Raw genomic sequence first — 24,203 nt, forward strand, 5'->3', positions numbered from 1 at the left:
ATACAGAAATCTTAGTTTGTGGAAGAACCACCTTGACTGCATTTGCCCTATCAAAGTAGACACAGTTCTTAATGGGAAGAAATGGTTTAGAAAACTCTGGTGTCAAGTGAATTTTCACATATCCTGAAATAACTCAAGCAAAGGATTATTTTCTAATCTTTGGAGCTATGCTGCACTGGCCTCATGCTCAAATGACCTAAATAGACTGTATGTGTGTAGTGTCAGAACATGTCCATCAATCAATGTCAGTATTCTCCTATACTCCATTTTTGACTGGCAGCTAACAGTATGTTATCTCCTCAACGTTAATGAAAAATGAATGGTAGTTCTTTCCTAAAATTAAATACAAATAAATATCTTAAGCTAAAGAATTGTGAAGATCTGATGTGAAAGCGGAGACTGTGCATTTTTCATGTATACTGTGCATTAGAAGTTTTATTTTTAAAAAAGTTCTCTGCTGAATGTTTGAATGTCTGTTGAAATTCAGTGTTTATTCCTTAACACCACACCAGACCAACTCAAACCAAACTTCATTAGTGTGCAATTGCTTATAATTCTAACACACCATGCACCCATACTATTAAATACATGCGACAGAAAATCATTGGACTTGAAACTAACAACAATGGATACAAAGCTGCATAAAGTTAAGCAACATAAATCCTTCAATTTAGGTAATTCATGTGTTTTTATCAATAAATATGATTAAACTGGTCACATTTATTTTTAGAAAAAGCAGCTATGGGTTCTCCTGATGTAGCCTGGTGGCCCAGGCTGGTTCCCTGATGAAAATTGCCCACCCTAGCTGCTACTTACTACTAAAGCTGTAGTTTTCTGTAAATAGCACCTGTGAAGGAGAAAGGAAGTGGGGATGTGGTTTTTGGTAATGGCAGGTGAAATCTTTATTATGAACATATTCTGGAGTGATACCCTGCAGCTTCTTCCCCCCCCCCCCCAAATCAAGGTGGCCAGCTTGCACCCCTTTTAATTCTTATCTCAAATCAAAATGGTGCCTAAACATGTATGACTGCATGTTATGCATTCAAATGAAGTTATACACATTCAGGCACCATTTTGGCTGGAGAAAAGAACTAGAAGTGGGATAGTGTAAACTGGTCTCCTTCATTGATTCCCTATTCTCCTTTCCTTCTCTTTGTTACAGAGTAATACTAACTCTGGGCTGTTAGTGGGGTGAAACAGATCAGATGACACCTGCCATTCATGCCAGCAAAAACAAAAGGTGGGAGGAGCAATAAAGTCTACATTTTAGGCTGGCTCAGTAGAGATGCTAGACTTCTCTTGGGTGGCCCAACTCTGCCTCCACCATGCCTCTGAAAGGTGTGGATGTCCGCTGTATCCTAACTCCTTGCACAGCTCCTCTATAAAAATTATATACACTGATAGTGTTATTTGAATAATAAAGTCTATTGAATTAATATACTACTAATTAATTAATATAATGAAGTTAATTGCTTTTAAGACGCACTGATTTATGTAGCATGTGCTTAGCTCTGTCCACTAAATTTGTTCTTATGTTTCCAAATTTGAGAGTGGGTGTAGTAAAGTGGTCATGACAATAAGCTCTGAGCTCATAGTCCCCTTCTCAAATTTCACTACATTCATGAACTCACTAGCCTTAAACATCTCAACAATTCACTTTCCTTCTTAACATTATGATAATAGTACAGTGGTACCTTGGGATAAGTACTTAATTTGTTCCAGAGGTCCGTTCTTAACCTGAAGCACCACTTTAGCTAGTGGGGCCTCCTGCTGCCGCCGCACCGCCAGAGCACGATTTCTGTTCTCATCCTGAAGCAAAGTTCTTAACCTGAAGCACTATTTCTGGGTTAGCACAGTCTGTAACCTGAAGCGTATGTAACCCGAGGTACTATTGTACTGAACTTCTAGGGTTGTTGTAAGGATAGGCAAGATAACATCTATGAAGGGCTTTGGAAACACTTAGAAAGGGAGGTGTAACATAAAACACTGCATCAGATTATGTCCGCAAAAATGAAACAAGACTCTGTTCGGAGACATGCATGTACTGTGAATGTGGGCTATGCTAAACTCCTAACATCCAAATGTGTTTTAGAATGCAGATCAGTGTCTGCTGCTAGCTGTGTATACGCAGTTCCTGATCCAGCAACATAAACCACGTGCAGAAATTGCCTCAAACACAAGTAAATTTCCTGGTAGAAAAGGACAACAAAATTCATTAGCAATCTAATTACAAATGATTCTTTTTATGTATCAGACAACTTGTGAAGATAAACTCAAATGTGCCATCCAGTTACCATGACAACCATACATTTAAGTCTGGTAATCAGAATTCCATACTTTCTTCCTCTTCTGAGCATTTTCAAACACACTACATAGCTTTCATTCCAATTAAATAGGTCTAAGCAGGCCAGGTAGGGGCAGCTGTGTCTCTATTAGGGTAACTAAAGCTGCCTGGTTCTTTCCTGTTCTTTCATATGACTGACGATTTTGGTTTTGGTTTCTAAAACTTGTTTACATCTCTGTAGGCAACAAGTTATTCTATGCTAACTAAGTTTCGCTTCAAGTTTTCTCCCTCCCCCCCCCCTGCCCTTGCCTTCCTTTTCTCGTCACCCAGAGAGACATGTCCTGGTTGTGCCTTTGTTACTGCAGCAATCTTACCTTTTGCGCTCACCATACATTTCAAGCTGCCAGTTGCTGTGCAAAGCTGAGACTGGCTAAGAATCAGATTCCTTCTAACTCTAACCCAGTAGTTACTCACTGCACTCAGTAACACTCCTCTGACTCTTTCCTCCATCTGAACTCCTAGCCAGCAGCTGCCTCTTCAAATCATCAGCAATAAAAACTAGAATGACTGAACGAGGAGGTACAAAGCAACCCCGTACACAGATGGGGTAGGGTTCAGAATATGAAATTGCAGTGCACTTTCTTCCCACCCTATATACCTTGATGTCCCTAAAGTGCGAGCAGAAAAACCCTTCTCCATCCCCTTGGCCCTATATGCCTTTTAATGGAACTGGAGTTCTGTGTTTCAAAAAGGATGTGAGCTTCCCCCCTCCCCCCTCCCACAAACAGGAAATTTTGAAGTGGTAGAAAAGTGCATCACGCCTGCCTGTCCTGGGCTTCCCATCTGAAGTCCATTTTGGGGGCTCCTTTATGCATGGCTTAGTCCAGAAGGAAACAAAACAACAAATGGTGAGCATGAAATTTGTGTTGGGTTGATTTTGATCTTAAGGCAAAGCAAGCTGTTTATGCCTAAAGGTACTTTTTATTTGGACCATCCAGAAACCACGTAAGGGAAAATAACTTTCAATTTGTGACAGTGTATCTGTACAGAGTCACACTGTACAAATTGTATTTGATAGCTATGAACGTGTTTGTCCCCTAAATCTGTTATTTAGGCCATAATCCAATGTAAGCATTTATTTTAATCTCTTATAAAACTGACTGATCATGTGCTGCCAAATAGGTAATATGCCTAGACATCTCTTGAGGTAACATGGGGACAATGCTTAATTTCTTGGGGAACGTGGAGCTTGAAGACAGTGCTAATCAGCAATGACATCCAAGCTCTGCCGGAACTGGCTGTGCTGGAGATTCAAGACTGGGTTCTCTGGAGTGTAGCTGTTCCAAGTAGGGGTGATAAGTGAAAAAGAAGATACAAACCCCTTTTCTGCACACACACAAATCCAAAATGAATAAAAGCAAATATCCAGACTTGAGTGCAAGGATTAAGGGTTTGACAATGGAATACTTGATCCATAACAGAAGAGACTGGGTTGATATTTGATATCTCACTTAAGGCTTTTGGACATATCAAGCCTCCAAACATCAAGCCAGCAGGTGGACTACGGCTATAAATCCCATCAGCCAGTTAATTATTAGCTGGCACTATGGAATGCTCAATTTGCTTTATGTTGAGTTATTTCTTTTTTAAGGTGGTGTACTCTTCAACGTGCACAAGAGCCCTGTGATTTCTAAACATGGTGGTAATGTTTTTTAAGGATATTCTGACATATTAAATTACTTGGCCTTTGCAGTAGCTACTTCATTTGCTCTGGATGGTTGCTGAATAAAAATTATCAAATGGCTTCTGCATTTTGCCCCAGGAGTCAGAAAGAAGATGTAGAGACCATAAATGAGGTTTAATGGGCTGCAACTTTATTAGATTAAGAATCAGATCTTGCTGAGAGGATCTTTGAGCTTATGCTACATTGGTTTCATGTGCTCAAGATACCTAAGCAGCTTGTTTGTGTACATTTTCTCAGAATATCACCATCAATCAACCTCAGTGTTTTCCTAGACTTCATTTTTTGGACTGGTAACAAGCAGTAAGACTGGTATCTACTGAATTTTAATGACTGCTATTGTGCTTTCTTAAGCGTATGCGAGCACTGCAGCTGAAAACAAGAAAATGGTACCATGCCACAACTGCTTGTATATACATTGTACCTGCTATCTACTAGGGCGAGGTTTATGGTTTCCAAACCTCACTAATGGTTCAAATACCCCATACAGCTATAATACCTAAGAGGAGACATGTGATTTAGGCAACCTAGATAACTTGCCCATCCAGTCATATCACTGCAAGACTTATATGCAGTGACATCCTATACAAGTTTCGTCACTATTAATGTACTTATGGTTGCAGCCTTGAACTTGTAGCCAGCTATCTGCCAGCCACAGTGAATTAAATCCACAGTTGTGACTACTCTTGCACTCCAGAGATTTGCATTTGCGTATTCTGACTTAAAAGTTTTTATTCACAATGTAGTAATTTTTTTAACAAAGGCCAGTAGTATGGTTGAAACTAAAAGGCTGTGGAAGCCTACATTCCTCCGCATATATTTTTGAAACCTGGGCCTTTGGAATCAAACTTACTTTCTGGTAAGCTGCTTAAGAATTACTACTATTTCAAAGCAAGATATATGGAACTTACAGGGAAGAAAAACAAGTATCTGGCCCTAGGAACTTGCAATCTAAAAGACAGAAGGTGGAGACGCCAGAGTAGTAACTTTCGGGGGGCTGGAAGTATTACTTGGCCTCACGACTGGAAACTGGCATTGCTGTTTTGCTTGGCCAAAGGACCAGCACTACCTGTCCTATGAAGCGCGCTTAGCACAAATACTCCATATTCCAGGGCCCCTACTCACATTTGTTAAGTAAAGCCACAGGCACAGTGTTTGCACTGTGTGAACCAGGCTACTCGCTGCCACAATCAAATTAATCTGTAATGACAAGGCCCATCTCTCATTCGCCACATATAGCCATGTAGTGCTTTCAGAGATATGTGATTTCACACTACATCAGAACCTCATATGCAGAAGTTTGGCAATACTGGGCCCTATGAAGCTATCAGAATTGCACTAGCTCAAACATGGAAAGATCAATACCAGTTAATTTCTTCCTATAAAATATGCACAGATGTAACTACTGCATTACTAGTAAATGCTGTGAACAGCATCTATTTTGACCATTTGGTTTCTTGAATGAAATGAAATTCCATGAGTTTATACAGCTTACAACAGAGTTTCTTCAAACAACTGGCTTAAAAAAACACCAGTTACTTGAAATAGGATATTTTGCATGTATTTTTGCTCCAATCCCAGTTTCAGTGTAGCTTGATTAATTTTAAAAAGACCAAGAAAAAATATTTTAAAATCATAAGTTTCCCTGTTGAAGGAATAAAAGTTCATAAAAAATAAAAAAATAGTCTCAATTTCTACAACCACGCAATAAGTAAGCCACTTACAGAAATTCTTTTTGGTCTGCTACAGCACATTAAATTGAAACAGTTTAATTCATAACCTTTCAGACTTAATGACTACATGTCCACATTCTATGAACATATTATTGGTTTTAATAAACTAGACTACCATTTCAATGTGGGGCCTGCACAATGGAGGGAAAACATTAAGCACATGTATTATTAATGCTAAAAGTGAGGGAGCAATAATTGATTTTTACACTACAGTCTTAAGTGGCAATAAATATAAGAGTAGCTTCAGGCCCAGATAAAGATCAAAGAGAGCACAATTTCCATGGTTTCTCAGGTAAAAGGAGACTTGTATTAGAATTCCTGAGCTAATCAATACAAATGGACTGACAGCTGGGTGAAAGTGAGTGCATGATTCCATCTTTCAGTAGCGCGTCAGGTTTGGAATGTTTTGCCCAATCATGCAAATATTCATCACATAAATCTTTTTTCTTCCATTTGTTTCATGCATGGAATGCTTACAGTGCCCTGACTGGGTTTTCTTAATCCCCCCACCCCTTTCCAGTTTCTCCTTCCACCTTAATTTCAGCTTCTGAATGCTTGAGTTCTGGCATTTCTTATTCCAGTCATGTCTTTTCCAATGTTTATAGCAATGGAAACACGCAGATACAGAACAGTATGTACACTGCACCTAAGAATTCAAACAATCGTACCAGAACTTATAAAAAGCTGCTGAAGGAAAGGGTCGGTGAGCAACATAATGGGAGGGGGGGTCTCTAGGAATGAGGTGAAGCTATAGCCTTAGTATCAAAATGTGTTTGTTTGTTTTTGGCATGTTGTTAAATCTGCTATTGTTTTGCTATATTATTATGAAATTGCTTTTGTAGTGTTTCTTTGAAATGCTTCCCTGTTTTCTTTGTTGCAAGCTGCCTTGAGCATATTTTTGTGTGGAAAAGCGGCATACAAACAAAACGAAATAATGAATGAACTTTGAAAGCATTGTAATATTGATATATGACAATTAAACTTCTTCATCACTTGAGAATAAAAAGAATTGCTTCTCTGGTGTCTGACCTTTCACAGCAAGCTACCTGTTTCTCCTGTTCTGGGACATTAATGTTCCTCACTACACATATGGATGCAACTTCAAAGTACAGGTTTCTGGTTGTTTCTCTTGCTACAGCACAAAAAGGGCCCTGCTCTCATTGGAAACATATATATTGGACATCCACTGCTCTGCGCAGTGGGAAATGCAACATACAAAAGATAGAGATTTTTGCATACCAAATGCACACTGGAAGGTATATGAAGTCTCTGAATCTCCAGCACCTCTGCTCACTTCTATATGACAGCTTTCTTAAAACCAAATTTCAGCACTGAAACCACTATCCAGTTCAATGGTCATATGAGATTATGCACTAATATAGCTCACTTCCCGCTTACTCGCTTAGCATTCACGTTGAACACTGCAAAGCACTTTACATGTGTTATCTTAGTAATCCTTATAACAACTGGAAGGTAGTCCAGTATTATCGAGAACTGACAGATGCAGGCATGGTAAAACAATCCTACAGCCTCTCAGCCCATCTCTATAATCACCTTCTCCCACACACAAATGCTATCACAGCAAACTCAGGTTTGTCAACATACTATTACAAAGATAAAGCGCTGTTCATCCCTCAGAGGAGTAGTGTAGCTTTGTTTACTTATTTGCTGGGATTTTTCATTAACAATAAATAACTGAAATAAAGGACAATAATTATAACTAAAATCAGAGGAAAATGTATAAGTGTAAAGCACAGATACAAACCAACTCTTTGTGCGGTACATAATTATCGGCGGGGTGGGGAGCTTTTGATAATTAAATTATGTCCCTGTCTTACAGTCTTTGGATTCTGCAGAATAATCAAAAACCCAGTCTTGTGTCTTCAATCAAGATAAGAGGGAAGGGAAGGCAACCAGATGAAGGAAAAACAAGTGGGAAGAAGGGGATGGGGCGAAAATTTATGTATGCAATCTGGGCAAGGAGTGAGATTCCCAGGTGATATTAGCAGCTGTTGTTTGGGGGAAATGTTGTTATAGTCAAAGTACACCAGAAAGGCATCTCATATGCCGTTCAAATTTGTCCAACGTATTCCTTCATATACCTTTCACTTTCTTTCATTTCATTGTAGAGTTATCCTTTTTGTTAGGGGAAAAACCACACAGATCATGGCTCCATGCATTACTAGCCTCCACCAGGACCACCTTTCTCATACTATATATTCTGCGTGTGGTGGAAGGAAGAAGGTGCAGTGCACCGTCTTCTCCATCACACAAATTATAACACTGTACATATATGTAAGTGTGGGAACCAAATGACAGTGATATCCTTACACCTGTAATATCAAGCAGTTCTCAATTTAATAATATCTACATTACCTAGAAACAAATGGACAGCACAAGACCTGGCCATATTTAAAGCATTTTATGGGTAAATCAGGTTTTTAAATTTATTTTTAAAACTATTCAGAATAGCAGTGTCACATTGCACTGAATGCTGTTTCAGCACGTAAGCCGCTTGACACAAAAAAGACCATACCTCTTTCACATGTTTTGGACAACTATTTCTTCATGTTATGAAGCAGCTGAACTGAAGAATAGATCAGTTTTGCTTTTATTGGAAGTCTGACTTTTCAGACACAATGCCAAATTAATTTTCATATATATTTCATGCACACTGAGAAGTGCTTCCTAGCATATGAAATATTATATAGCCATGTGTGAGCAAATGAGTATTATTTTCCTTTTTAAATAACACAGAACATATGGAATATAGATTATATCAGCACTTCTCAAAGTTTCCCACCCAGAAAAAAAGCCTCATTTCAACCTGAATATAGTTTCCGTCTAAAGAAAAAACATATTATGCACCACACTGAAAATATAGTCAGTGAGAAAGTCTTTTCTTAGGTATTCCTTTAAGTTTGAATTAGCTTCTTTATTGCATAGTATATGTATGAAAGTACACAAAGATATCTATATTGGCAATATGCAAATATATTCAATTTCAAAATACTAAGTAAAACACCATAACAACAAAACATATTAGGAAACGGTACAGATCTGGCCACACAAATGGCTAAATCCTATTGGTTAATTGGACGCAGAATAAAAGATCACAACATATATGCTGGAATTTATATAAATTTTCCGCAAAGGTTGTGCTATGACTGGAGGAAGAACACAGCAACACAGCTTTTTTTTTTCTTTGGTGGATGTCTGTTAGCAAGAATTGCAATGTCTGCCTTAATATCACAATGCTGAGCATATTTACTCAAAAGTAAGTCTCACTGTGTTCAATGAATCATACTCCCAGAAAATGTGTTTGTGATTGTAGTTCTGGAATATTAATACTTCTCTCAAAATATTTTAGAAGTAGAATGGATATATCTAAACAAAATGTAAACTATGTACATAACAACCCCCAAAACACAGCCTATGTAAATTCCATTAAAATCAGATTTCTATGCACATAATCACTTTAATTTAGTAAAGGGAAGGTGTACACAAAAGAAGGTTTTTCTTGTGAAAATCATTTTCTGTATACAAAGGAAACATGGGCAGTGCCCTTTGCCAGATCCTTTCACTCAGAAGCTGGGACTTTTCCTTTGATAGATCAGACCCATTCGTAGAACCAAAGAGATGGTGTTATAGGGACCCTACCATTTCCCAAAAAAACAGGTGATTATTTTTTTAAGCTTTGCACACGAAGACCTTGCTGCACATCTGTAGATGGGGGCCAAAGCTAGGGTGACCGAGTGTGGACTGCAATGTAAACATTCACTATTTTACTCACTTGACCCAATGAGGTTAATTATTAATTGCTAACACATCCAAAGTGATTGCAGGATGCAGACCTTAAAGATCAGTTAAAGCCTGATTCTGCTTCATATACTATAAAACTTGACAGTAAGAAGAACAAATTGCATTAATGTTGTGTTCAATTTCCTTCAAAGTGAATGTACCATTCTTCCAGCTACATTATAAGTTACTACAAAGTTTATCATTAATGCTCTCAAAGCAGAAAATTCTAACTAGTATCAGAATGAGGCAGCTGACTAAAGGCATTTAAGACACCTCATGTCCTTCCAACATAAAAGAGCTTACAGCTTTTATCTTTTGTATACAGCTTTGAGATTTGTTTTGTTTTTACAATCAAGTGGTATATAGACTTACTTACATAAATAAATAAATAAATAAATAAATAAATAAATAAATAAATAAATAAATAAATAAATAAATAAATAAATAGGGTTAGTAGCTATCTAACATACATGGGCTTATTTTGAAACTTATCAGGATTATTTTTGAACAAAGAGATGGAGAGGAAGACCAAAAAAACCCCCCACAAAATGAAACCTGGATCACCTCCAGGGTAGCATATTGTCTTAGCAGTTTCATTGGCAGCCGGCCAGATATGAGAAGTATTCTTGCAAAATGAACACAGAGAAATTTAAAAACAAGTTATCGTTTAATGCCTCAACCAAAAATACCATTGAGGTCTAAAATCAAGAAGACTGTTTAATTTAGTAGAATTCTAATGTCTAGACACTGGTCTCAACATTTCGTTTTAAACAATATTCTCACTTTTATGGAAGATATGTTTATCTTCAGAAACAACAGTGATAGTTGGTAAAAACCAAACAAATACTAAAGAAGTGTTTACCATTACTATTATGATAAATCTTTGTTCATCCCAAGTCACCTATTATTATTATTATTATTATTATTATTATTATTATTATTATTAAAGTCAAAGTTAGCAGTATTTATGATACTTCTAACAGATTTGCATGGGTAGTTTCATATTACAATTCTTAACACTATCTCCCAAGTTTAATGCACAGGTTCTTATTCTCTGCATCTTCAATAGAAGATTTGTTCAGTCCTGCAAAGATCTAAAGTCAATATCACACTGTATAAAATCCACCTGTGGCAAACTTGCAGAAATAAAACGTGTTTGCATTTTAGAATCCTGTGTAATGAATCAAACCACATAGAATCAAACCTTTAGGAACCAGATCTGATATGGGTGCAGAGGAAACCATGCATGCTGTGACTTGTTTCCCTTTCTGAATAGCAGCTTTCCTACAGCCATCCCTAGGACCTTAACCCTAATGCATCCCCAAAAAACTTTTCAGTGGCTAATTAATCACAAGTGTATTATACTCTTAGTTTTAGTTTCTGTATAGTTTCCTGCAAATAAGCTACTCAGAATAAGCAGCAAGCATTCATCACACACAAGATTGTTCATGGTATCTTTTTCTGCAAGTTGTGATTTCTTCAAGGGTATTCTGAAGAATGTCCTCCTTCGCCTATTTCTTGTAAAATAGCATTATGTAACTGCATTTACAGTCTGCGTGCAACATCATTAGTAAAGATGAACCATGCTCTGCATAGTCAGTTTAACAGCCTTTTCAAAATGCAACGTTCAATTGTTGACTTCCACCCTTGAATGCAATTGATCTACGCCAGCTAGTGTGAAGCATAACAATTCCAAGGCTCATGATATCTAAACTAAATAGCGCAACACTTTCATTCAAAAGTCATTTTTTTTATAAAAAAAAAAAAGAGACATAGTAAAATTTTCAGTAGGGGAATACATAAAAGTATTTTTTTTTCTACTTACGTTCACACGTGTCCCCTTTTTGCTGGAAACCAGCTTTGCAGATACACTTTCCAATAGGTACTAACCATTCTCCCTCTGCACTACAATGCATTCTAGGAGAGTTCTCAGCCTCTTCTTCTGCGCTGCTGACACAGGTTCCTCGTACCTCAACTAAGGAGGAGAACTCTGACCCAGTCACTGTATCTGGAAAAATAGCTAAGTTCTCAATAATGGACCAGCACTTCTTGTAGTATACTTTGACAGAAACCAAAGCAATGCAGGCACCTACATCCTGAAATGCAAGGTAGAATCCTTTTTTGGACAGAGGTCCAATCTCTCTCACCTCTGTGTTAAGTTTCATCTTTCTCTCCCCAAGGTCACCTTGGGTAAAGCTTTCATCAGCTGCAATAGTATCTATTTTTACATACAGGTTTTCTCTGATACTCCTGCCAGTGTCATAGTCTGTTTCGTAATAATGCAAGTTGAAAGTTTCTTTACATGTTCCCAGGACTCCAGGAAGGCTATTACAATCCCTCAGAGTAAATTTAAGTTCTACAAAAATCCTTTGTGCATTGCCTTTTGCGATCCAGTTAGTCCGAAGCCAGTTATTTTGGTTAGGTTCCATGACTTGGCATACCTGGTACGTTCGTATAGGCGTGTAGTTTTCATCCAGCCCACTAATTTCTTCCCACTAAAACATAAAAGAAATAATTATTCATATTAAAATGGGACATTTTAGCATGCTTAACAATAAAGCATCTTTCTCAAAAATATTGGGGGGGGGGGAGGGAATTGAACTGTGGTGATGAATCTGATCCAAACCCTAGCAATATCAAAAGCATTTACATGGAGAGCTAGTATACTGTAGTAGCCAAAGGAGTGAGCAGCCCTGGTTCTCAATCTTACCTGAACTATGCAAGTTGCGTTTTACCCTCTGTCCTATCTAAGATACAGATTGTGAGTAATACCAAACTACTTTACAAGTTTGTTGCAAGGATTCCAAGATACAGTATTTTAAGTGAAACAGTTTGGACACACTAAATTGCTATATGAATGTTTTTATAACCAGACTGTATCCATTTACTTCATCTTGCATTAAATGGGTACTCTAGATCTGACGGAAAAAACCGGGAGAAATTTGTCACTGATTCCATGGACTATGGTCTGCAATCTTAATAATTAAAGGAGAAAACTAAGACTATAGAGGAACACTCTTCCAACTGTGATTCGGCAGACATCCTCACTTTTGACCTCTATGCATCTCTCGAAGATTTTATGGCACTAGCCATATACAGTTGTTTGCCATTTTCTGGAGTAGCTGGTCATTTTAATGATGTTCTGTACTACTTTTAATGAAAGAGAAAGGCTATGTTTTTATATTGCAGTACACAGGACTGGTATTTTAGGAAAGGGTGGTATATAAATACTTTCATAAATAAATCAACAACACACACAAATTTTGTGTGCCAAGATATAAAGAGTTTGTGTCTGACATGGCAGATTTTTCCAGATCACTTTCTCAGACAAGCTCAGGGAGGTTGCAATTAGAAGCCCTGCTGGCTTCACTAAAGCTTCCTACACAACCACACTGGATCCCAGCCATAGTCTCTGAATTGTATTATTCAATAGGCACAGATTCACAACACATTTGATACAGAGAAATGGCAGGCAGGTCCATGGGGCTACTGCTGAGTTATGGGCTTTCCATTCTACAAAATCAATCAAAACTTCAGGGGTATGAAAATAAACAAAATGCCTTTAGAAAGATGTAAATTTACAAACAAAGGCTGCAATATTGGGGCTACAATCTGCTATGCAGCCTCTCTGCAGCTGTCTAAGAGTAAAAAAAGTATGCTATGTGGAATTTTGAGTAGGTAAAAAGTCTCTGTGTTACAAAGGTATGCATATGGTATCCAGTGAAGCATGGAGGCATTCTAATAATTAGGGACGGCATCCTTAGATTTCTACTTCCTTGAATATTAGAAATCAGAACAGAAAGTTTACATTAGAAATCAACTGTTATCAATTCTAATTGTTTGAAACAGAAACTACTATTTTTTCTTCATAGTCATTTTACATGAACTGCAAAAACTCAAGAAAATCATTTTTTAATTTAACCCAATGTCCTACTTGGTTCACAGTAACAATTCAGGTCCCTAAATTCTTAACTTGTAAAAATCATTCAGCTATGCTAGTCTAGTCCAGATTATCTTTATTTCAATGTGTTTTCTTCTGAAGGAAGGAAAATAATAATATTTTCTCCTGTAGGTAATGAATAAAGTTGTTTTGAGCGAAGATTGAGGTGGTTCGTCGGTCGAGGAAAAAATAGGTGATTGAACATAGTTCAATGGGAAGGCCAAAGTGCTAGTTGAAAAATATATTTCTAAATCTAACAAATGAAGAAAAATTACCACATTCCATGTGGGAAACATCATAAGGCATACGGCCTATCACTGACAGGCTTATCACCTTACAGCTTTGATCCTGGAATTGCATGAGGTGATACAAGACAATTATCTTTGATGAATTACCACATGATTATATTGCTTCGTATAATCAAGTTATGACTGCAATTATATCCAAAATGCAATCTGAATTAACCCTTTGGAGTAAAATAATGACATTTAAATTTAGCTTATCTATTGAAACTGATATTAGATAAAGCTTATATCTATATTGCAAACTATCTAGGTATAACTTTTCAGATTTTGTTTTTGAAAACGAAGGAATATATAAAAGTTAGTAGTGGCATACAGTATGCACCTTCAGGCAAAAGGTCAAGGCTATTTTTGCATATCCCTCCCCCCCCCCTGTAGTCCCCATGCCTCTACAAATCTACTCAAGAAGTTTGGGAGACCCTTCAGAAGCGTGTGGGAGATGGCATTGTGGGCTGCAGGGGAGAGAAAGAACAAGTGAGAGTCGTCTCCTCACTTCCACCCAAGAAAACATCACATTTGTGGAGCAGTAACCCCTGTCAGATGCAATTTTATTCTAAGAACAGAAAGAGCGTTTTCAAAAATGGAAAAGCAGGTCTGGATTCAACCCAATGACTTTTATTATTTTTTGGGCAGTATTATTTCCTTAACATTGAACAGGCCTTGGAGTGTGAATCAGGTTGGGTCACAATCACTCATCTTCTTGTGGGAACAATTCATTACTCAGGACCAGTTATCTGTAGCACTTAATGATTAAGAACAGCTCATACGCATGCACCCTCCTAAAAAGAAACTGTTTTTCCCCTTTCTCTTATTATTTGCAGTTAAGTGCTAGATCAGTATTCACATTAACAGAAGTTATTCAGGTTATTCAGGTTTTGCTAACCGCTTTCAAACCCTGGTCAGCATCAGCCACTCCTTTTGTTTTGTGCTCACGGGGTGCTTAATTGTTGTTAATGCCAATAGGTAATGAACAGGTGGAATTTGTACCAGGCAATCTCCCCCTGAGAGAAAAGTGAAACCCCTGCCATTTTAACCATGGTTAAGGGGCTGCTCAGCATTATATCTACCCCAGTCATCACTATTAATGACTCATGGAAGGCAAGCACTAAGGAAGACTGGCCTACCATGCTCAAAGCCATGTATCACACAATAGTTCACAAGCCTATTTGACAGCAAATGAGATCATTTTAGTGTTAGTCCACTGCTCTAAGAAAAGCAGACATTGATGAACTGATGCTGGAACTTATTACCGCAAAATATATTATGGTTGTAAATGTTGAAACGCACATAAGTTGTAAATATAAAACTGTATTTTCAAAGCACTGCAGTATTTATGTTACAATACGCATGATACGACATGTTAGCTTAATGAAATGCACACTGTTGCTTTAGTGAGCTGAACTAATTGCCCACTGAAACTTAATATTCCCTTTAAGAAAGGAATCATGTGAAGCTACATTATAGTAAGTCAGACCAATGGTCTACATAGCACAGTATTGCCAACTGACTGGCAGGCAAATGACTGTCCCGCCCTTATAACCAAAGTTCTTTTTCAATGGGGATGAAGTCTGCAATCTTCAGTGGTACAGCACATGCTTTGTATACTGAGCAATGGTCTCTTCTCATTTCACTGCTTAGAACAGTACATAACACCAGGTTTGGTATTATGAGGGAAATATGTTATCTGTCATAACTGTGAGAAAGGAAACCATCTGAAGACATTTTCATACTGAAAATTCAAACAAATTATGTATATGGCAAGTTAAGTGTACATATTTACTTTCTTTTGTTGGTTTGAGTACCAGTAGGTAACTGCAATTAGCTTTTCTTAATTTGAAAACTCAATCTAAGCCAGAACTGATGCCTGTATCTAGCTTAAAGTAGGGACATAAGAGACAATCACCTTGAAATAAAATGTTTCAATATATTATATTAATCTCCCAGCTTTAATGTGTATATAAACAGTTGCAGAAATGTGGGGATTATCAGAAGTATGCTACTGATACTTTCTAGAATTACATATAAGAAAACACATTATTGCCTTTTTTGCCATTAATAATGAAAACTTTGGTTTGATTTTCTTTGGTTTCAGAACATGCACTAAGAACACTGAAACTATTTTTTCCTCAAGAACCTCTCCTTGAAAACGTGTTAAGTTCACTTGACAATGCTTGGACTCTAGTGCATACAGCAAATAAGCATAATAAATGCAGACATTGTGCCTTTTTATTTGCTAGATGACACCAGTATTTTTTTTCTTTGTCAGGGGTACAATGCTTTTCTTTTAATCAGTATCTTAAATATGACACTTACAGCATGGACTACCCCTGAAGTGTATTCCCATCACCTTTCATCAACATTTTATATCCCCAACCTCCAAACATGTGACTATGCCTTTATTATCTGAAGGTTGGACTACTGCAGTCTACCTAAAATTGTTCTTTCCAACACGCATATGAAGTTATTATTCGTCTTAAACTTTCAGCTCACATTACATTTCGAAAGCCTTCAAACTTACCTTCACCCTATGTTGGATTGAGTTTACGATCTTGCTTTTCAACTAAGACACTTACAGGTTTTCATTCTTCTTATATACAGGATTTGTTACACTTTTGTATCCCCACTCACAGTTCATGCTCTTTCAGTTCCACATTTCTTTATAAGCTTTGGATTAAAGGATTGATTGCGCAAACCTTTATTCACAGGCACTCAAAGAGACTGTGTGATTTAAGAACTACTCTAAATGGTGGGCAACCCAATCCTCAAAGTGCTGAGGCAGCAGAATCCCTTTTAATTAAATCAAAATTTCATCAGAGGAAAATTATTATGGACGCTTACTTATTTAAACTGCCCATATGATATAGTTTCTAGGGTGTTTCATTTTTAGAAGAATCTAGATTCCTTCATTCCATCATATTGTTTCTAAACAGATCTGAGATGGGTGTTTCTCATATGATCAAATGAACGAGAAAAAGAAAGTCTAAATAGGAATGACTTAATTATATAAGTAATGTCAAACTACATCAGGACATGTTTGTTAAGTAAAGTTCTGAAAATAAGTACATAAAATTTCTGCTTTAATGGCAGCAATTTTTGTATCTTGATCTTTAAGTTCTATAAAAAAATTTAAATGCTTGAAATGTTTCTCATGTTTTGAAAACACTCATATTATTAAATTATAGAACACAGGTTTGAACTATACCTCCTTTCCCAGGAAAAATGCTACACTGACAAACATTTTGGGGAAATGTTTAATTTAAACTGTGTGTGTGCGATTTTTTGGTGCAATTTATTTTCTCTTGTTCTTGTTCTTGTGGTATACTTACCCCATTAGGAGGAGAAGAAATCCATTCCAACTCTGTCTGTTGTGCTTTAGAATCCAACAATATTACTGAAAGGGAAAAAAATTGTGTTATTATTTTAAGAATCAAGTTTCATTTATTAAATTATCTTTCCCTAAAAAATCAATTCAAAAAGTATTAACACAGAGCAGTTGGATGAACTTCCTCAAATGCAGATGACTAATTTTTCAGGTATAATTTATTAGATAATATAAAACAAAATTCTATCGGGAAATGACAGAAAATACAAAAAATAATAATTTAATTTTCATTAAAGTACATTTCTTATGCAACATGCATTTATATACATTAACATTAAGTTACTTTTTAATTTTTTAACTATGTAATAACCTATTGTGATCTGTACTAGTCAAAGATGTATTAGAGAATATGAGTGACAATAATGTTTATGTGTGTATATAAAACAATATATTATACCGGGATGTCAAAAATAATAAAGCCAGTTAATTTGGAACTTTTCATCATCAAAAATATACATATATCTCAGCTTTACAATTCTTCATTATACAATAAATTATTAAAATGCGCATATGCATATTGAGATCCAGGAAATATATTTCAAAAAGACGAAGATGAAACTGACAGATGTTGAATGCAATTGGGGGGGGGGGTTACCACTTCAGCAAAACAGAAACTACACTTCTGTTTTTTACCTATAAAATTTGTTATAAATTACAAGTACTGTAAACTTACCTGCTACTTAGAAGTACTGTTATTTTACAGTAGTTTCTGACTCAGTCCAATAAACAAAATAAAAATAGAAAAGGGCTTATACATGGGTAGTGATATAAATTTATTTATAATTTACTGAATATGAGTACTATTGAGTATTATCATAAAGCTTTACTGACACATTAGTGCATTTAGTTCCACACCACCTCTTAAAACTGTTGGTCAGTATTTAAACTGCAAATAATGAAATATTATTTCAAATAGCATCATTCTGCTAACTGCAGATACAAACTTGGTGTTTCTTTTTTTCTTTTTTACATTGACATGTTTTAGTCAAGAGTACATTTTACTAATCGACTGTTAACAAAAGCACCTTTCAGTTTAAAATAACCAATTAATATAAATCAATATACAGCCTGCAGTTCTCTACACAGTTAATTAGCAGTAAATTATATTGAAATCCCTGCCCAAGTGTGTAGCTGGCTGCAGTCTTAGATTTAAAAGTACTTCTTGCCATGAGTACCTTTTGAAATCTATCCATGCACGTTGACATATTTTGAGAAATAAGCAAAAATATACTTCCCATCATTAAAAATAGAACTTTGTGGAATATATTCAGGCATTGTCTGATTTTGTAATCCAGTGTTAACCATGTGTAATGGGAGTAATCACTATTGATTTTAATTCAAATTACTTCCAACCAAAGAGGAATGCAGCCTTCCAACCTGATCATCTATGCTCACAAATGTGAGAGTCCCACTTAGGTGCTTACTCTCAAATAAATATGCACCAAGGGTTGCAGCCCTACACTTAAGTAGATTGTGGAAAGCATATTGTTTTAAAGAATATTTTTGTATCCTTACATCGTGCCTTCTCAATGAAGTTCAGGCCCTACTCAAACTTTAAATAGCTTCACTTTTCATTTAATTATTTATTTAATTAAGCCAGGTATCTAAGGGACTTCAGCTATTAATGGTCTCTAACTAGGAGTTAATAGAGTTCTGTGTATTGCTGTTGCTAATTAAAGACCATGCTGATAAGCTTAGCTAAAAAAAGTCATGGTGCAGGTTTAACCCTCCATGTCTCCATCAGTACATCTATTGAAAACAGGTTGTAATTCTTTAATTGCACTAAACATTCCCAGCGGTACTCAAACAACCTAAACATGTATTGTACACAAAATTATAGTGAAAGGGGTATCTCTCTTCTGTGTCTTGAGTACACAGAATACAAGTTTTAAAGTGCTTAGTGTGCGTTAACTTGATTTTTCAAAGTTATGAGAATAATCCTATTTTATGATACTGACTTTTAAAGAAAAAACAACTTTTTGGGGAGAGAAAAAAGAAATACTTTCACAGGTGCTGAGGGACCCTTTATTCAAGTTTCACAAGCAAACTTCCCTTAAGTTTTGCCAAGTGCTCAAAACAGAGGTTTTTCTTTTCCAAAGAAACAAGTCCCTCCAACAAACCAACCAACTCAAACCAGGTCAATAACAACAGAAAATGAAATACATTTTAGATGCTGTTAGAGAAAGGCCTCTAATGAAATCTGTAGCCCACACATCGGCCAATTCCAGCTTTGCGGCAGTAGTCAGATCCCCCACTGATCAATAGCTCAAAAATAAAGGACAGCCAGTGTAACTTGCCAGATAGAAAACTATTTCATGAACAGTGGTGCTACTATATAAAACTAGCTGTACCTTATGGAGCCACTTTTTTTGGGGGGGGGGGTCAATTGTAACCTTTGGTACCCATAAAGCAGAGCTTTCCAAACTTTTTGTGTTGGTGACACACTTTTTAGACATGCAGCATTTCGTGACACAGTAATTCAGTTTTATTAGCAAACCGGAGGTTAAACAAACCCCTCATAAGAGAATGGGGAGCGTTTGCATGACACACCTACACACTGCACCCAACACAATTATATGTCGCAACACACAGCATGGAAAGCTCTGCCATAAAGGTATATAGTTTTTGCATGTTATTTTATTATGCCATTTTCTGAAGTTCTTCTCCCCTCTCTGGCAACCAGATACAGTACACTGAAGTGAGTGCCAAAGAAATTACTCAACACATTTTCACACCTGATAGCTATTCTCTGAATGGTTGATCAACTCATCCCCCCAGCTTACAAAATAAAATAAAAATATATCTCCCTCCCCCTCACTGCTGTTGAGTTTAGGACACAAGCCTGACTGGGAGCCATACCGTCTGGTTTGGATCGATCCTTGGCCCTATGGATGTAACACACTGTGATCAGGGGGATCACTGTGATCAGGTATGTCAGGGGGAAAGGAAAGAAGACTTGGGACACCTTCAATAGTGCATATCTATTAAACATTTTTAAGGTGTCCCGATACTTTTTTGTTCTCACCAGTGACCAGTGCATCCTACCCTAACCCTGAATGTGCCAGAAGACTCCATTCTGCAATCTCCTTCAACAATCTAACCAAGAGCCCCTTTGGCATTGCCAGCGGGGAATGTGCCTCACTTTGCCCATGCCCAGAGGCACTTGATTACTACTTTTCCCGCCCCAGGCCTGGAAAACAGCAGAAGCCTTTACTCAGAAGTAAGCCCCATCTAGTTCAGTGCAGCTTAGCCTCGAGTAACAAGCGCAGCCGGAGCCTCACAGCAAAACAAGCCCCGAGCACAAGCGAGTTCTGTTTTGGAACTTAGTCCGGGGAACTCGTCTGGCCCGGAGGAAGGAAAAGGGAAGCGGAGCATCTCCTCGGGGCTCCAGCCTTCCCTCAGGCGACTGAAAAAGAAGAGGCAGCTCTGCTCCGAGCACCCAGGAGAATGCCGCCTCCCTCCCTCCCTCCCTCCCTCCCGGGCTCAGGAGGCGAGCAAGACTTGCGCCTTCGCCCTTCGCGCAGCCGTCCCCGTTCAGCTAATGAAGTGACGCGGCGGGGGCAGCCCGTTCCCGCGCTTCTCCTTCTCCTCCTCCTCCTCCTCCGCAAGCGCCCCCTTTAGCCTTTTACGCGGAGTTCCCCGACCCGCACCCGAGCTGAGCCGGCGGGATTTGTTTCCAGGAGCGGAGAAGAAATCCCCGTCCGCTGGCCGAGATGGAGGCTTGCGACCCTGGCTCTCCCTCCCTCATCTCAATAGCCACTGAACCCGAGTCTCCCTTGCAAACGAACGTCAGGAAGTCGTGGGGCTGGCTGCCTTTCCCCCCTCTTCCCCACAGGCTTGTTTTCCTCTTGCCCCCCAAACCCCACGAGGCCCCCCCTTCTTTTAAAGGTGGCCTTCATACACACCACCGTGAGCGATGGAATCTTTTTTTTTTTTTTTTTAGTGGCCGGCGATCCCCCCCCCCGGTCTCTCCGGACCAGAAGGGGGACTGAGCAGGGTCTCCAAAGTTGGAGAGGAGTTTTGCGAGGCTGTCCTAGGCGAACTCCAGAGATCACACCACACACACACACACACGAGTTGGGTTTTTTTCTTTCCCCCCCTCCCCCTCCAGTCAATTCACAAATCATAGGCACAACGGGGTGGCTGAAGTGACACCGGCTTCGGTCTGTCCGGTGTCCCTCCCCCCGCCCCTCCACTAGGGCACCGCGTGAGGAGGTGCGGGCTTCTTTCCCACCCCAGATGCCGCCCTCCCGGGAGCCGGGGCACCGCTGCCCGCCGCCTCCCCTCCCCTCCCCATCCTTTCGCCAGGTTGCCCTCGGCGTTTTCCGCCTTCTGGATAAACTTTCCACAGCCTGCCGAGCGAGCGCGCCTGATTTCGCCCTCTCTCCGCCTGCCTCGGTCCAGGGCACGTTTCCACCGAGGAGAGGAGGACCCGTCCTTCCTAGCTCCGACTATAGGCTAAGCCATGCATTTTCCCTCATGCCTATAAACTCAAAAAGCGAGAATGTATGGAGTGTGTGTGGGGGGGGGGTCCTCTCCCCCGCCCCACAAAGACATTATATCCCCTCGAACATATATGTTCACAGCACTTCACATTTCCCTCAAGGCAAGGCAAGAGGTGTATTTTACATCTCGTGGGGAACCGTTTCCTTTCGCAGGTCTGCGAAACTACGCTTTGTAAACGACGGAGGAGGTTTTCGGTTGCCATTCAAGAGAGAAGGCGCCGAGGAAATAGATTAGCTCCCTGCCATACACCGAAGCAGCCTATGGATTATGCACAACAGAGGGCGCGGGTGGGGAGGGGGGAGGCCAAGCACATCTCGTGAAAATGTGCATACAGCTAATACACGCACGCACGGAGACTGCATATGTGCTGCAAATAGTTCGACATGAGGCTGCTGCTGCTCCCTCTCCTTCCCCTCGGACTGAACGCCGCCGCTCCGAGAGCTGCAGATCCCGCTATCAATACCAAGCGGGCAAGTCAGACTTTCGGATGAGCTGCTCTAGGTGACACGGGCGACTCCAAAGCAGCGCCCTCGCTCCCCACCCCGAGGGATCGCATCCTCCGTCCCCAAACTCCCCTGCAGTCATGGAGTAGCTTCGTTCCTCCACAAACTCCGGCGGGGAGGTGGGGGGTGGGCGGAATCTTTTCATATTTTATTATGTCGGTGGTGGGGCATCGAAGCGGGGTAGAATTGCACTGCTTCCGCTACCAGCCACGTTTTAAGTTGCCACCTAATCGCGATAGAAGAAACTCCCGATATGCGCCCCCACCCCCTCGCCAGCCCTGCACAGACCTGAAACCATCCCAGGGCTTTGCATCACGTGCACACCTTACAGACCTAAATCCTGATAGGAAACGCGCCGTTCTTTACAGACAACGCAGACACAATCGGGGTGCAATGGGGATCCATTATCATCTATGAATGAGCTGCTCGCTCCCTTGCCTAGGACTCGGCACAGGGCTGCGGGTGCCCAGCGCTGCCCCTTTCATCTCTGCTGGGCTCGAGAGGGAGAGGGGAGAAGGGGCTGCATGCAGTTGCAATCTCGGGGAGCCAGAATAAACACTCCAGGAAGCCCTTGCAACGAGATAAACTTTTGTTTTCGGCATCGCCTTACCTTCTTTCGCAGCCTGTGCCTCCCCCGTGTGTGCAAAGCGAAGCAGCCAGACGCAACACAAAATAATCCATGAAGGGAGCCTACTTTGAAAAACCATGGTGCATGAGGTGTTTAAAATATATCTAATTCTAATATATCTAATTCGAGAGAGAGAGACTGTGCGCTGGTTGCTGTTGCTCCCGCTGCTGCCACTCGGTGGGGATTAAAGAGCTTGTTCTGTAACGTGTTTTATTTCGCAGCGCTCTTGCCCAGAGCTCGCTCTCTCCCCGGCTGCCTTCTTCCCCTTGCCCTACTCGCTTTTTCTCTCCGTATTTGCTGCCTGCGAGTCTCCGACTGCAGACCGGCCGCTCGCACCACACTCCAATAATATCAATAGGCGCGGGGGGGGGGTGGGAGGAGGAGGAGGAGGAAAGGGGGGCGGGCCAACGCCGGGGAGAAGAGCCCGTCCTTCAGAATGACTGGCAGGAGAGCCCAGCCTACGAGAAAGCCGGATTCCGGGTTCTGGAGGCACGGCTGGGCAATGAGTCGCTCGGACGGCGGAGGCGGAGCGAGGCGTCTCAGCCAGTCAGCGGCGGAAGGTGTCAGGTTGCAGCTAGTCCCGGATTCCCCTTCTGGTGCTCGTATTCTTAGCGCTCGCTGGCGGGAGGCGGGCGTGGGTCTGTCTGAGGGTCAAGCTGCACATTTAAGTTAAGCGGACTTTAAAAGTGCGAGGCTGGCGCTGGCACTTTTTTTTAAAAAAAAGGAATAGCAGCTGATGAGCAGCTGTTACAAGGGAGGAGATCAAACTGCAAGGAGCAGCCTCCCCATCTTCCCTTGCTTTGCGCTTGCAGCAGAGTTGGAAAGGAGACCAGGCAAAAAGCGGAGCGCCTCCTCTTCTGAACTCCGCCGCTTTGGCTGGGGTGCAGTGACATCCCGAGCTCTTCGTTCTTCCTCATCCCCTCTGGGCACTGTGGCAGGGAGAAGTGGGCCCATGGAGGTGCCTAGAAACAAAATGCAACCAGTCACCTCTGCCAGCCCCGCTCCCTTCCCCTCCAGGAGGTGCCCCAGGCAGGGTTGGGCGTGGAAAGAGCAGCCAGCTGAACCTCTGGCTGGCTCACCTGCGCTCTTGGTGGTGCAGTGATTGGGTCCCAAAAGGCCCAACCTTCCCTGCGAATGGGAGGATGAATTGACTACTCTTATAAAGGGCCATCTTATTTTCTTGGTTGCCTCCCTCTGCGTGGCCTTAATGGCCACACAAAAGTTGAGGGAGCAGGCAGAGATGGTGGCTGGTCCTCCAGTGAGCACCCACTGTGCCCTTGTGCTCCCTTGTTCCTCTCTGAGTGGCTCTGCCGGTCCCAATCCTTCCTGCTGCTGCAGTAGCAGCAGCCAGTCCAAACTTGCAAGGGTGAATGGGCAGGTTCA

General features: G+C 40.2%; 1 protein-coding gene across 4 annotated transcripts in view; it reads right to left on the reverse strand.

Moving 5' to 3' along the window:
- Positions 1 to 23,168, reverse strand: part of EPHA7 (EPH receptor A7) — a 169,725-nt gene extending 146,557 nt beyond the window's left edge. For 2 of the 4 annotated variants that reach the window (XM_081856914.1, XM_081856913.1), the window contains exons 1-3: positions 22,803 to 23,165; positions 17,128 to 17,192; positions 11,385 to 12,054 (exon numbers count right to left, since the gene is read on the reverse strand). In XM_081856914.1, the coding sequence (XP_081713040.1) occupies positions 11,385 to 12,054; positions 17,128 to 17,192; positions 22,803 to 22,899 (832 nt within the window). In that variant the 5' untranslated portion in view covers positions 22,900 to 23,165. Of the gene's footprint in view, positions 1 to 11,384; positions 12,055 to 17,127; positions 17,193 to 17,856; positions 18,264 to 22,802 lie in introns of those variants that run through there. The other 2 variants (XM_081856915.1, XM_081856916.1) reach the window with 2 other exon arrangements.
- Positions 23,169 to 24,203: the final 1,035 nt, after the last annotated feature.

Source organism: Podarcis erhardii, assembly GCF_964252035.2.
Source record: "Podarcis erhardii genome assembly, chromosome: 3".
NCBI classification, from domain to species: Eukaryota; Metazoa; Chordata; class Lepidosauria; order Squamata; family Lacertidae; genus Podarcis; species Podarcis erhardii.